At 44.2% G+C, this 15,192-nt stretch overlaps 1 protein-coding gene across 2 annotated transcripts; it reads left to right on the top strand.

Moving 5' to 3' along the window:
* Window positions 1-861: 861 nt before the first annotated feature.
* Window positions 862-10,207, top strand: GLRX (glutaredoxin). Of its 2 annotated transcripts, none has more exons than XM_024746982.1 (3): window positions 862-1,140; window positions 7,158-7,277; window positions 8,871-10,207. In XM_024746982.1, the coding sequence occupies exons 1-2, from the start codon at window positions 934-936 to the stop codon at window positions 7,269-7,271; spliced, it is 321 nt and encodes a 106-aa protein (XP_024602750.1). In that variant the 5' UTR covers window positions 862-933; the 3' UTR covers window positions 7,272-7,277; window positions 8,871-10,207. The 2 variants fall into 2 exon arrangements, with proteins under 2 accessions (XP_024602750.1, XP_024602751.1); XM_024746983.1 differs by having other exon boundaries at window positions 8,868-10,207.
* The last annotated feature ends 4,985 nt before the right edge of the window (window positions 10,208-15,192 follow it).

Raw genomic sequence — 15,192 nt, 5'->3', positions numbered from 1 at the left:
TTCGCTCGCCCCACTTGGGAGCGTGGGCACCACAGGGAAGAGCATCAGGTCCTAAGCGTCTTACCACACTCAGGTGAATGTGAGAAGTGGGTTATTACACCCCTTAGACTCACAACAGTGAAAACCAAGGGTCACACACAAAGGGTCAAACAGAGAAAAAGACCTTCATTGGACCTGCAGTTTGAAATTTGGGTTTGTGTTGGAATTCACTTCCATGCTAAAGTGCAGTTCAAGGGTCACAAACTCAAATGTAGTGGCATACCTGAGCCGCTGTCTGCCCTACCCAAAGAACAACTCCTCAGCCCCAGCTGCTGCCACAAATGAAGACGACCTGACTTTTCAGAGAGAGGTCGCGGGTCCAGATTCTTTTGTGAAATCTCCAGATGTTTAAAAGTGGGGAACTAATTCCACTAACAGTGACCACGACAAACAGTGCAGGCCAAGCAAGACGGGACACAAAGTCACCATCTGAATTTCACTCCTTCTAAAGAGATTTCAGCGCATTCTGTTTCTTGAATGATTCTGTTTGCATGTGTTTTTAAAAACTGTGTCTGAGACAACAAAGGTTTGACTCTGCCTTCTCCGCCCCCTCCCTGGGGCTGGGCTGCACGCTTTCTGCTTCCCCAGAGAGTGACAAGACTCTGTTCCCTTCCCAAGAGCGGGCGCTCCTGAAAGGGCTGAGGACAATGACACCCTGGACATAGCTACTGATGATGACATACCAGCGGGCGTTCCTCCGAAGCTCTAGCTGCTGAATCACTCCAGACTGAAATGACTTCAGGACTGGCCCTTTAAAAATCGAGCGCGCTACCGGGCAAACTCCTCCTCCAGGGAGGTTCCTTTAAATAAGAGCCAGCTGGCCAAGGCCCCGCTTTTCTCCCCAGCGATACCTGCAATCGAGGTTTCCTCCCCAGGAGATAGCAGCCTGTGAGCATGGCTCAAGCATTTGTGAACAGCAAAATCCAGCCTGGGAAGGTAGTTGTGTTCATCAAGCCCACCTGCCCCTACAGCCGTAGGGCCCAGGAGCTCCTCAGCCACTTGCCCTTCAAACAAGGGCTTTTGGAATTTGTCGATATCACAGCCCGCAGTGACACCAACGAGATTCAAGATTATTTGCAACAGCTCACCGGAGCCAGAACGGTGAGCCTGGGGTTTCCTTCTAAAAGGCTGGGGAGGAGGCTCCCAGATTCCTTTTTCTTGTCGGGGCTGTGAACGTGGTACGCCTGTGCCTTTCTCTAGGACACCGCTAAGGTTCTGTCTGTCACTCCAGGCGGCTGGAGGGCTGTGCAGGTGGGGGAGGGCGCCTGAGAGAGGACACTGCTTCCTTGAATGGACGGCTGGACTTCGGCCAACGGTGCTCAGATCAGAGGAGGGAGCACAGCTGACTGTGTTGGGCGTCAGGGGCAGCGGGCCCAGCAGCTGCCCAGGAGTCACTGAGGAACTATCTGGACTCTTTGTTTTAAGCACTGACAGTCTGCGCTTGCAGGGCTGGGGTGGAAGGAGGGATGCAGGGGCCATGTGTGATCGGTGCAAGAATCGCGTGCACTCCGCGTTCACAGGGCCAAGTGGGATTTGCTGTCCTTCCATCTTTTCTCTAGGCTCTCTTTAACCTTCATCTAAATCGCTCATTCTTCCCTATCTTATCTAACTCCTCCCTCTGGAAAAATCTAACGGCTCATTATTGCTCCTTAATCTAAATGATGGGATGTTTCCAGGCCTGTTAGGGAGTCCAGAGGCCAGAGCTCCGGATGGCTCTCACAATGGTTTGCTGTGTGATCCTGGTAAGTCACCAGCTCTGTGACTCTCAGGGACCTCCTGGCTGCAGCACCAGACTGGAGGAGGTGACCACTACAACCCTTCTTGCTATAAGTAGACAGTGGGACCCTAAGAACCGCTGTCCTTTATGTGAACAGCCTTCCTCTTCCTCAGCACCCATGGCTTCCCAGTGAGATAGCCAGCCGACCAGATCCCCAGCATCAGTTCAGGTGCTGGGGCGGGGGCATGGTGGTAAGTTCTGTCCCACCAGATCACCCAAACTCCCTTTCAGGGCGCACATTCTAGGACACAGCGTTTGCAGAAGCACATATCCTAGCTCAGGTTTAGTTTGACTTACCGTGTTCTTTCTGGCTTCTCAGTGTAAAGCCTGGGAGGCTGTTCTTCCCGCCTCTCCAGTCAGAAATCAGCCTTCTGGTGCAGAAAGAGGCAAAACACGCTACCCCCATTGCTTCCAGGGCCCCTGCTGTGAGCTGAGGACCCTCGTCTCTGGAAGGAGGGAAAGGGCAGTGTAAGTACGCCTGTGGACCCCGCTGTGAGGCATCCCTCTGGACCAGCGGTTCCCAAATGTTGCTGCTCATTAGAATCACCTGAAGAGCTTTCAAAAAAAATTCCCAATGCCCAAGTCACACCGCATGCCAATTAAATCACAGTATGGGAGGTGGCAGCTAGGCATCAGTAGTTTTAAAGATCCCTAGGACATGGATACAAACATTGAGTTATAAGATGAATAAGTTCTGGGGATGTAACGTCCAGCATGGTGACTATAGTTAGTAATACTGTATCGTATGCTTGCAGTTTGCTACGAGATTAGATCTCAAGTGTTCTCACCACACACACCTGCACATGGTAGCTGTGAGGTTATGGGTATGTTAATTAACTTGATTGTGGTAACCATTTCTTAATGTAGTATATGTGTATCAGACCATGACATTGTACACCTTAAATACACACATAATTTATCTGTCAGTTATACCTCAAAAACTCTGGAAGTGAAAATAGAGTTTATCTCCTGTCAAAAAAATAAAAAGGTAATTCTAATTTGCAACCAGGTTTGGGAGCTACATCTTTCAGCCCGGCAGCACCTATTCTCTAGCAGGAAAAACAAACCACTTCACGCATTCATTCAACACCTGTTTTTTCAATTCATTGTAAAGCAACACTTTTTCTTCTAGTGGTCTTTTAAGTTTGTTTTTGAATTTTTCAGAATACTTTTCACAGGTTCTTGAGTCCTGAATGACATTCCTCCAAGGGGAAAAACAAACCCTTTGAAGTTGTATACTTCATGATCCCGAACAGTGAAGGGTTTCTATTAGAAGAGACTGGAAACCTTGAGAGCTGTTGCTATCTTGCTTATCCTGGGATGCCTGTGTGCTGTGCAAATAGTAGGAGCCCAGCAAGACTTGATTGATTACAGAGACGTAGGCCTTCTATCAGGCCATGTACTGGAGAAACTGGTTCTGGTTTCGCCATAGCCACAGCTGCTAGATCAGTGCATTCACTTATTCCTTTTCCTGATGTTCTTTCTTTATGTAAATCCAAGTTTCTGGCCTCTATCATTTTCCTTTTCTCTGAAGAACGTCTTTGAATGTTCCTTACGAGACAGATCTTTGGGCAACAAATTCCCTCAATTTTTGTTTGTTTGAGAAAGTCTTTTTCTCCTTTGGTTTTGAAGGATAATTCTGCTAGATACAACAAATATTTTTAAGCACCTACTACTACACTAGGCACTTTTCTGGACATTGGAAATACTGCCATGAACAGAACAAACAAAAATGACTGCCTTTGTGGAACTTACGTTCTAGTAAATGCAATTAATAAAATAGTATGTTGGAAGGCGGTAAGTGATGTGTGCTATGGAGAAAAAAACAGGCAGGAAAGGCAGGTGGGCTGTAGGCAGCAAGGTACGGTTTTAAATGGAGTCATCAGGGCCTCACTGATTTTAGTAGATCTCAAGGGAGTGAGGGAGCAAGGCATGCAGAAATGTAGGGGTAGGGCATTTCATGCAGTGGGAACAGCAAGTGCTAACGTCCTGGGGTAGAAGTATGCCTGGCAAGGAGGCCTCCATGGGTGGAACATTATGAGTCAGGAGGAGATGAGGTCCAAGAGATCACGCGGTATAGGTTGGCGAGGCCTTTCAAGCTATCACACGGAGTGTGCTTGTGACGGGAGATGAGATGCCACCGAAGGGTTTTGAGCAGAGGAATAACCCTATCTGACTTGATTTTGAAAGGGTCGCTCCAGTGGCTGTGGGGAAAGAGACTACAGGAAGGCCAGGGTGAGGGTTGAAGCTGGGAGACCTCTGGAGGCTAGAGCAGTAATTCAGATGAGAAAAGATGGTGGCTTGTACCAGGGAGTAGCCAAGGAGGTGCTGCAGAGTGTTGGGAGCCTCTGAGTAACACCAGAGTGCAGGAGATGCCACCTAGCTGAAGCTGGGGCTGGAGAAAGCTCCGGGAGAGGAAAGGCCCCAGAATTCCCAAGCTTGCTTTTACGGTGGCAGCTCTCTGCTTCCTGGCAGTAACAGACTCAAGTTCCTCCGAAGAGGCGGATGGGCCAGGAGGGGAGGGCACGGAGGACGAGTCTCCCTTTCTCAGCTGCATCAACAGCTTCCTGTTTTGTCACCACAGCCTCCCACACTGTCCTGCTGCCAACTGATCACACTGACCACAGCCAACTGTTGCCTAGCCTAGAGGGTGGGTGTGAGGGCAACGGGGCCTTTCAGCTCTCAGGCAAGCCAGCTTGCGTGCCAGATGGTCTGCACAGAAGTCCGCCCTGATCATGTTTCAGGGCCTGCCTCAGGTGGCTGGGGGCTGCCGCAGAGCTGTGTGTTCCCAAAGCCTCAGTTCCCGCAGGAGGAATGAACCACTATCAGTGCCAACCAGTGGTTTGCAGATGTGACCGCTGAGAGTCAGCATTACCTGGGAACTTGTCAAAATGCAAATTCTTGAGCCCCAGCCTGGATCTCCTGTATCAGAAATGTGTGGGGAAGGAGTAGAAACCTATGTTTTAACAAGCCCTCTGCAGTTCTGATGCAGGGTTCAAGTTTGAGAACAGCTATCTGAGGAAAAGACTCCTTTCTCCTCAGGGCCTTCTCTCCAAATAACTGAACTCAAACCCCCTGGGCCAGCACCCTGGCCAAAGGTGGAGATGTGGCAAGTGGCAAGAGGAGTGACCATTGCTCAATTCTTTCTGAAAATAACAGAATTGACAGAAGTTCAAGAATGAATACATCTCGTCCTTATTTAAAGCTCAGATGAGTTTTACTCATTTAGGTAATGGCTTCAACAGAAGGAGCCCTGTATTAGAATTACATTAGAATTACATTAGGATTCTGTTTTATTTACCATTGCAACTGACCACAGCCAACTGTTCCTGGGGAGATAGAAGCCAAAAGGCCCCCAGCAATTTGAGAGGTGCTTTATTTTCCCTAAAATGGCCAGATCCAGGGGGGAAAGTTAGGTTTCTGACCTCATATTTCTGCATATTCTTTCAGCTAGTAAAAAAGCAGTGCTGCCTGGGTGGTGCTTCCATTTGCAAAGTCCCCACACAGGCGTGCACTGCAGGTGGGACAGGCGTCACCTTCTGTGACTGAGGTGGACATTACCAGGCTTTCTCGCCAGAACACAGTCCTGTGTGCTCTTCCCCACTCTTGGGACATAGGATATAGCCATGGCAATGGAGTGTAGGAGTCTTTCAATTGGGGGCCTTAATTTTTAAAGCCTACTTCCACTCAGACCCCCTTCTTAATAAAAATAAGGTAAGGACTTACCTGAAATAATCCTGCCCTTTTTCTCAACTCTCACACTTTATAAAAAAAATTTCATCTGAACATGCACCCCAATGTTCATAGCAGCATTATTGACAGTTTCCAAGATATGGAAGTCACCTAAGTGTCCATCAACAGATGAATGGATAAAGAAGATGGGGTGTGTGTATATATATATATATATATATATATATAATGGAATATTACTCAGCCATAAAAAAGAACGAAATAATGCCATTTGCAACAACATGGATGGACCTAGAGGGTATTATGCTAAGTGAAATAATTCAGACAGAGAAAGACAAATACTGTATAATATCACTTATATGTGGAATCTGAAAAAATACAACAAATTAGTGAATATAACAAAAAAGCAGCAGACTCACAGATATAGAGAACAAATCAGTGGTTACCAGTGGAGAGAGGGAAGGGAAGAGGGGCAATACAGGGGTAGGAGATTAAGAGGTACAAACTATTATATATAAAATAAGCGACAAGAATATGTTGTATAACACAGAGAATATAGCCAATATTTTATAATAAGTGGAATATAATTTATAAAAATTGTGAATCACTGTGTTGTACACCTGAAACTTATATTGTACATCAACTATACCTCAATTTAAAAATGCATCTGAATTACTATGCCTTCTGAGGAAAGTCAAAAGCTTTGAAAATATTCTTGCCGCCTTCTGTCTTTCACCTCTCCTGCCCCTTCTGGTATGTTCCTAGTGTTCTGGGAGAGGACCTGCTTGCTCCTGACCACTCAGGGTACCCGCATTGTGGTTGTTTCTTCACTGCCAGTCAGCCTTTCTGTAACATCCCTGGCCTGGAATTTGCCTGAGCCACAGTGAAAAGACTTCCTCCTCTCCTCCTTCCAAGAGCCGTCTAGAACCCTGGAACACGCCTTACCTAGCAGCAGGGAGGGAGCCTGAGTGTGACTCAAGATGAACATGTTCAGCAGGTAGAATGACTGTGTCAGCCTGGCTGACCCTGGGCCACCCACCCATGCCAGGTGTGAAACCAAAGCAGATGCATGCCCTTGCTCCCAGGGCTGCAGCACTTAAACATCTTATGATGGGCCAGGTATCAGAGAAGGAGATTCAGACACTACCACCCCTTCCCCAGCTGAGGACAGAGCTCACAGATGAGAGAGACAACTCTAATAAACTGTGAGTCTAAAATCAGAGACAGAGAACTGATGCAAATACTTTTCCAGCTGTACTTAGAGACAGACTCCTTCCTGGTTGCCATGGCTCAGCTTAAGGGCTCAGGTGTGGTCCCAGCTGTAGAGAAACCAGAATTCAATCAGGGTGGTCCAGCTGCGGCCAACCAAAACTCTTTCCCTGAAACATAGAGTAAAATTTTTAAATCCCTTTGACAAGTTAGACAATCTCACACACACAGAACATTCTATTTGAAAAGCATCTTAGCTTAAGAAGGTTCTTGAATGAATAATTTTATGTGTATAATAAAGTTCCGCCCTGAAAGGGTATACATGAGGAGGTTGTGAAGTGATCTGAAAAGCTTTGGATCATGGGAAATATTTAGAGGAAGGATAAAATGTCTAATCTAATAATGATGTTCTCTAAATGTCCTGGCTTGTTTGCTTTTTTAGGTACCTCGGGTCTTCATCGGTCAAGAGTGCATAGGTGGATGCAATGATCTAGTAAATATGCATGAGAAAGGGGAGCTGTTGACAAGGCTAAAGCAAATTGGAGCTCTACAATAATTATAGGTGAGTGACAGGTGGGACACTGGGCCAGGAACACTGGGAGATGGTGGAATTGTACCGCCACATTTTATTACGATCTAGGAAGGCACTCTGGATAGGGAAAGAATGATCAGGGGTGATTTGAGGAACTGTGATGTCATGTATGAGTTTCCCATTTTACAAATGGGTTAATTTCATCAATGGGAGGAAAGCTTTTCACTCAACCTTCATTTAACAAATATTTATTTAGCACTTACTATGTGCCAGACACTGTACGAGGCACTGGGAATACAGAGATGAACAAAAAGATAACATGGAACTTATATTCTAGAGAGGTAGACCGATCCAAAACAAGTAAATTCCTGAAACAAATGAATAATTTGATAGAACATGGCAGGGGGATGGGTAGCAAATTAAGCTAATGTAGTAAGGGAAGGCCTTTTTCAGAGGGGCTGGTTGAGCTGAGACCTGATTGACAACAGGGAGACGGCCATGTACAGATGAAGCAGAAGGGCTTTTCGGGCAGAAGGAATAATAGCGAGTACAAAGGCCCTGAGGTGACAAGTATGGAATATTCAAGGAACTGAAAGCAAGACAGATCAGACTGAGTGAAGCACAGAAAGAAGGAAAAGTAGTAACAAATGTGGGCAAGGACCAGAGCACAAGGCCATGGGAAGCAACCTAGATTATTCTAAGTGCAATGTGAAATCAAGGTAAGTTTTGCTTTACCTGTGTTCACCCTGCAAATCCATGCAATCTAATTGGCTTCCCAAATGACAAAACAGAGTTTTCTAAAATTGTAACCTAAAGGAGATCTTTGACTGAATGGAAAACCACAGGGTGATGAATTCTTCAGAAAGGAAGCAAGATACCTTTGGGGTCTGATGGACTCCCCTCCCCGCAGCTCTTGTTAGTGCAAGCTAGCTTCTAAGCAGGCCAATTGCACTGACTCACACGTGGAAAGACTCTGTTTTAGCCAAAGGAGAAAGGGGTTCAAATTAAAATGTTCTTTGAAGAGTATTTATTGCCCACTAATTAATAATTAACCCTTGAGCAATGAGTACGTATAATTTGCGGTGGTTACTCAGAATAGTAACAGGAAGTGACAAAACAAAGTCTGAAAAATGCAACTGAATCCCTTGAAATAAAATAGTCAATGTTATAAACTTTTAATCACAATTCTACAACATCATCCCCTCAAATAAACACTGTGTCTGTTTGGGTTAGCTTTCTGGCCTCACCCCATGCACAAAGCACTCAAAACCCAATTAACTGCTGTACCAAATGTTTCCTTTTCTGGAACACTCTTTAGCAATTTAGGCTTAGATGAGAATGAAAGAAAACTTAAAACTTTCCTGGGAAGGTGGGAAACACCATTTCTCCAGCTACCTCTATGTTGGCATGGGCACTAGAGTCCGCCATATTCCCCAGGTCTCTTTATCTGCATTGTCCTTCAGTATATTATACTTTCAGTATTCTACTGGCAACTTGCATCTCAAGGCCATCTGTAACCGATTATGCTTAAACAGCAAGAGTAAATGTTCTGGTAATGAAAGGGAAATGAGAGGAATTGATCTTTTCCAAGAAAATCCAATTCTTTGTATTTTTTCCTAGCAGAGCAGACCCCAGGCTGATATCCCCCTTGAGAGCTGGATGGCATTGCAGATAACGACAGCACTTCCTGATGGATGGACCTGGGGCTACGTTTACCCAGCTACAGCAACTGTTTACTTAAACGTTTGAAATATGTTAACGCAAATAAAATGGGTGAGGGGCATTTTGGGGGCAAAAAACAGCTTTTTCTTCTTTTGACTCAGTATTAAAAGGGGACCAACTTGTCCAAAACAACAGGTCTGAGAAGTTCGATGGGTGTCTCAGGTTTCTTGTGGATTGGCCCTTTGGTTTCCAAAACGACAAGATATGCTTAGGATTCACTCACTGACCCAAAAGATGTTCCTTCTCTTTGGCACATGTTCCTTACTACGTGTTCTCCACATGCTGGGGCTCCTCTACCTCAACACCAGTGTTTCTCAACCAAGTATATCCCAGACCTCCTGGGTTGAATCTATAGTTGGTTTTCTGCTACTGTCCAAAGATTATTTTGTTGAGTTTGACTTTATAGAATGTGTATTATGAAATCAATAGATATTCTGAATATGCTTTTTCAAAGGGTATCTCCCTAGCCACCATCCCCACCCCACCTCCTACCCCCTCCTACTGTGAGAATCACTGCCGTGAACCAGTTTTCTGAACCGTGACAACTCATAGACCTCATAGGAAATATTCAACAATTCCGGGAAGGGTCTGAGCACGCAGTCTGAGAGACGCCACTGAAAAGTTAAGCACAGTTGGTCTTCATTTTGGGCCACAGGGATCAGAGGTATAAATGCAGATGCTACGATCACGTGGCAACACTCTGTTATGTAACATGGTTGTCCAGGGAATCCTGAACAAGTGTGTATTAATTTGTTTATAAGCAAAAGTAAAACATAAGGGCTTCCCTGGTGGCAAGTGGTTGAGTCCGCCTGCCGATGCAGGGGACACGGGTTCGTGCCCCGGTCTGGGAAGATCCCACATGCCGCGGAGCGGCTGGGCCCGTGAGCCAAGGCCACTGAGCCTGCACGTCCGGAGCCTGTGCTCCTCAACGGGAGAGGCCACAACAGTGAGAGGCCCGCATACAGCAAAAAAAAAAAAAAAGTAAAACATAAAATTTTAAATGTTACATAGAAAACTTGTATCCCCACCTCCAAGAATATGTCTGTGAAAGTAGCCAAATTTGGGAAACTCTGTTCTAAATGATTTTTTCTTTCCCCCTCACTCTATGAAAACTTAAGAATTCCTTATTGTGAAAGTTATTCTAGAATTGCAAGATTAAGTTAATTTCCCTCTGTAGTCTCTGGTATGAATGGTTAATTTCTTCTCTAATAAAGAAGTACCCATGGATCACACAGTGATTATTGTCCAATTCTTTTCTACGTTCTCAAGACCTTAAGGAATGTGATTATTGCAGAATATACCAATTTAAAATTTTTTCATGTTCATCCCCTGCAGGCACATGCTATTGTCCTTCATTGAGTATAAACGGTTGGTGTAATTTTGTAAATTTCATAATTTGAATATGTCAACACTAGCCTATTGAATAATGTTTGGGATTCAGTAATAGTCTTTTTCATACCACATTCCATTTTCCTATTTCCCTCCTAATGCTTCCTCTCCCTTCCCTTATGCACCCCACCTCTGGAGGCTGTGCAGTGTGCAAACTGCACAGTCCCTGATCACCTCCCGACCGCTTGCCTGCTCTTTCTTTCACATTTCTGTGTCCTTGCTCATTGTGTCCCTTCCTCCTGAGATACCCTTTCTTATCCTTTGTTCTTCTTTCAAACCCTGCCTTCAAGGCCTGATTTACAGACTCTCCCCTCTGGACCTGCCCTCTCCTCCCACTGCCTCTTGACTAAAAAAAGTCATTGCCCCTTCTTCTGTAATCTTAAAACATCAGGCTGTATTGTAGTTAATCATCTGTACTGGTCTCTCACCACATTCAGAAATACTCAAAGGCAGCAGCCTCGACGTAAAAACCTTCATATGCCCAGTTTCTAGCACAGAGGTTCTATTTTATCAAAGCAATACATGCGTGTGGTTTAAAATGTCAAACAACACTACAACACTACTCGACCCCTCCCAAACCCCAGTCCTGGCCACACATTTATCAGTGTCATAGGTATTTAAGCTATTTAGAAATACTGTAAAATGTATTAGACATATATAAGAATATATAGAATGCATAGTTCTATTTAAATGAACACCCATGTAATCTGCTTCCAAAGTTAAGAAGTAAAGCACCCATATAACAGTGTGCTTCCAGAGTACTGATAAAGTACCTTAGAGGCCCAGGACTTCCCTGGTGGTCCAAGATCCCACATGCCGAAAGATTAAAAAAAAAAAGTACTGTAGAGGCCCATGTGCCCCCTCCCAATGTATCCCCTTCCTCCCTTCACAGAGATGATCTCTAGTTCATTTTGTTGTAATCATTCTGATCCTTTATAGTTTTACTTCGTGCAATATCCCTCAGCAATACATCTTAGTTTTGAAAAGCAATAGCAAACACCAACCTAGCTGTGTAAGGAAAGGGCAATATTCTCACCATCAGATGAAGGGCCCCAGGAGAAGATAAGCTGAACAGAGGCTCTGAGTCATAGATTAGCTTCTGTTTCCCTGGGAGTTTACCAGAGGGGTATTCCCAAATGAGTCTTTGGAAACACTGGGCAACCCATGGCTGGGGAGGTTATTGTATGAACAGGTACTGGGCATCCCCCAGAAATATGTAATGGAAATGGGCTGCTCTGCATTTTCGGCTTCCATGGCCAGCCTCCAGCTTTCAGGAACAGGTCCAAGCACACCACATCCATAGCAGTGTGTCAAGCCCATACCCCCTCAACTAGCCAAGGTTGTGTCACGGAGAACAGAAATGTCATCAACACAAGGCAGACTAAGTTCAGATAACAATCTGCTTCAGGCTCATTTAAGCATTCTCACCTCAAGTTAAAAAAAAAAAAAACAAAAGACAACAGTTGAGCTCTCAACATGGGGCATTTCACTGCTCCAATCTGGACTGTTTGCTGTCCGCGTCAGAGCACAGCTCTATTCCTGGGATCTCCCTTCACTGTCATCCTGGGGATTCCATTGCTCTCTATCCTGAGTTGGATCTCCTGTTTCCCACACTCCATAAGTATTTGTTATAGCTAAAGTGCTGTAACAAAAACATAATGACAGAAGCTTATTTCTCTCATGAGAGTTCAGAAGCAAGCAGGTGGCTTTGCTCTCTGCAATCACAATCAACCCAGGGGTTGTGTGCACCACTTCTGCTCATATCCCATTGCCCAGAAGTTAGCTATGGGTGACACTAGGCAGTGGTGTCCCTGCTGGCAAGCCCCTTGCCCAGCTAAAACTCAGGGAGGTATACATTGAAAGAAAATAGGAGTTTGGGATTAACAGATACACCCTACTATACATAAAATACATAAACAACAAGAACCTACTGTATAGCAGAGGGAACTATACTCAATATCTTGTAATAACCTATAATGGAGAAGAATCTGAAAAAGAACATATATATGTATATAAACAAATGATTTTGCTGTATACCTGAAACTAACACATTATAAATCAACTAAACTTCAATAAAAAGTTGTTTGTTTTGAATAAATAAATAAATTATTAAAAAAAAGAAAGAAAGAAGGGGAGAATGGCTGTCAAAGGAAAATTAGCACATTGTATCTTTCTCTTTTTAGTCTTGTTCATTTTGGAGGACCATATATCCTCCATAAGTTTTAAGGAAAAGAGAATGGGAAGTAAACTTTTTGAAACCTTGCTTTTCTAAAAATATTTTTATTTGATTGATATTTGATTGATAGTTTACCTGGATAGAGCTTCTCGTTGGAAGTCACCTTCCTCTGGAAGTCTGAAGACACTGCTTATGGTCTTTGGCTTTCACTGTTGCTGTTAAGAAGTCTGAAGCCGTTCTCATTCTTGATGACCTGTTTAGTTTTCTTGTTTGTTTTATATTCTGGAAACTTAGAAAATCTTCCCTTTGAAATATCACAGTGATGTGCCTTGGGGAGGGTCTATTTTCATACATTTTAGTGGCTACTTGGAGGTTTGAAAGGCCCATTGGAAATTTTATTGGATTATTTTATGGATACTTTCCTCCCCTCCATTTTCCTTGTGTCCTCTTTCTGGAACTCCTAGCAATCCGATACTGGCTTTCCTGGACTTGTCCTCTAGTTTTTGCTATATTTTCTCTCCTATTTTCTTTGTTTTATTCTGAGGGATTTACTCATTTTTCCCTCCTTGTTTTTCTATCAAGTTTTAAATTTCTGATAATGTTTTTAACTTTCAATAGCTCTTCAATATTAGAGTGTTTCTTTTTTTCCTAGAATTGTTTTTGCTTCATAAATGCAGTACCTTACCTTGCTGAGGTTATTGAGATTTTTAAAAACATTTTTACTGAGGTTTTTTTCCAACTGTGATTTTTTTCTTATTTCCAAGAATTTTTCCTTGTTCTCAGTTATTTCCTTTTTAATATTTTTTTGTTCTTGTTTTATGGATGCAATCTTTTTTTTTCTCTCTCAAAGGATATTCATTATAATTGGGGCTTTTTAAAAAAGCTGTCTTCTGATTCCAGCATTATCTCTGAGTTCCTAATGTTCTGTTTCTGCTTAAATTTGAAGATCTTCCAATGTCCTGCATTGAACATTTGCAATCTGGCTGTGCGTAAATATTTAAGAATGGTGCACCAAAACCTGGTTGGAAGATTTGTGTGTGCATGAATTGGGCTTGTCAACTGGTGGGCTTCACCACAGAGCCTTTGTTCAAATGTCACCTTCTCAGCAAGTCCTCCCACATCACCCTATTTAAAATTTCACTTGGCATTTTCTATCCCTCTTCCTTGTTTTTTCTCTATAGCATTTTTCACCTAATATGTTGTATAATTTGCTTATTTACTTTATTTACTATCTGTCTTCACCACTAACCCCTTGAGACCAGGAATTTGTGTCTGTCTATTTACTGCTGTATCTGCAGCCTCAAGAAGACTGCTTGCACATAGTAGGTACTTCATAAATATCTGTTAGATGTTTGAATGAATGAACAAGTGAATGAATGAATGATTAGCTGCAGACCACCCAGCTGTTAGCTCCTGGACGTTTTTCTTTTCAGCTGTTCAGTTTCCAAGGTGGGGGTTGAGGCATGCCACCAGGTTCTGGCTGCCAAGCAGGGGAAAGGGATTTGGCAGCCCCCTGGTCAGTGTGCAGACTCTCATGTAATCTTCTGTTTTCTGTCTGTTCCTTGCTGGGTAATTCTGTGTGATATGCAGGGATAGAAAGCACTGTCATCCAAAGACCACCAAGAAGTTGGCACACGGGGTTGGCAGAGGGAAGCAACAAGAATAACCAGGCGAAAACTTCATAGCCAAAGCTCTATTCCTTTGGTTTACTTTAAAAAGCAAGTGATTCAATCTCCTGCATGTATCTCATTTTAATAACTGCCTTCAGTCTGCCCCTTCCAGCCTGGCCCCTGGAGTGGGACACCTGACAGCCATTCTTCCCAATTCAAGGTTGTCCAAAGAGATGGCCCTTAAGGGGAAACAACAGTCAGGGGTGATCAGTGTGGCCCAGATCACACCATTCATATCCCCAGTGGGTATCATTAGGCCATTATCTTGAAATTTGGTTGTAAGAGAACGCCATGCTCCCTCATTCACTGCGCCATAACAATTTTTAGTGGGTCCTGAGAAATATTTTAAAGAATTGGGCTGAGATATTTTAACTAAAATCCCTTTGCTATATTAATAGTGATCTTTTCTTATTAAGTACATTGGACATTTGAAGGGGAAGAATTTAATCTTCCTAATTAGTGGAAGAGAATTCTGGCCTGGTCCCTTTAAGCATAAGTGATATTTAAACACGGGTCTATATTTACACATGATTTATGTTTCCTATCCGCAGGTGACTTTTCTGGTGAGCTATGCAGAGCTGAAGAGGGGAGGAGGGATGAAGGGGTATCGCAGAGCCAGTGAAAGCGCAGAACTTTGCGTAATCTCTCGGGGGCCTCGCCTAGTACGCCTGGTATTTTATTCCTAGTGGCTCTTCCTGCTCGTTTGGGGTCCTCCGTCCCACCCAGCAGGGCTGGAGCCTCTGGATGCCTGTAGCTGAGCTTTCTCAGGAGAGAGCAGAGCAAATGCCTTCTTAGTTTTCTGTCGTGTGCCTTGTGAAACTTGGAATAGTCTGTACATAAAATTACAAGTTGTGGGGCTTCCCTGGTGGCGCAGTGGTTGAGAGTCCGCCTGCCGATGCAGGGGACATGGGTTCGTGCCCCGGTCCGGGAGGGTCCCACATGCCGCGGAGCGGCTCGGCCCATGAGCCATGGCCGCTGAGCCTGCGTG

This window comes from Neophocaena asiaeorientalis, unplaced genomic scaffold (assembly GCF_003031525.2).
Source record: "Neophocaena asiaeorientalis asiaeorientalis breed wild unplaced genomic scaffold, Neophocaena_asiaeorientalis_V1.1 scaffold550, whole genome shotgun sequence".
NCBI lineage: Eukaryota > Metazoa > Chordata > Mammalia > Artiodactyla > Phocoenidae > Neophocaena > Neophocaena asiaeorientalis.
The sequence above is the reverse complement of the archived record's forward strand: the minus strand, read 5'-3'. Positions and strand labels throughout refer to the sequence as shown.

Excerpts from the sequence above, each read along its gene's own strand:
- GLRX (XM_024746982.1), top strand. The coding sequence starts at position 934 with ATGGCTCAAGCATTTGTGAACAGCAAAATCCAGCCTGGGAAGGTAGTT. Across the intron at positions 1,141-7,157 it reads AGCTCACCGGAGCCAGAACG|GTACCTCGGGTCTTCATCGG; the intron begins GTGAGCCTGGGG and ends TTGCTTTTTTAG.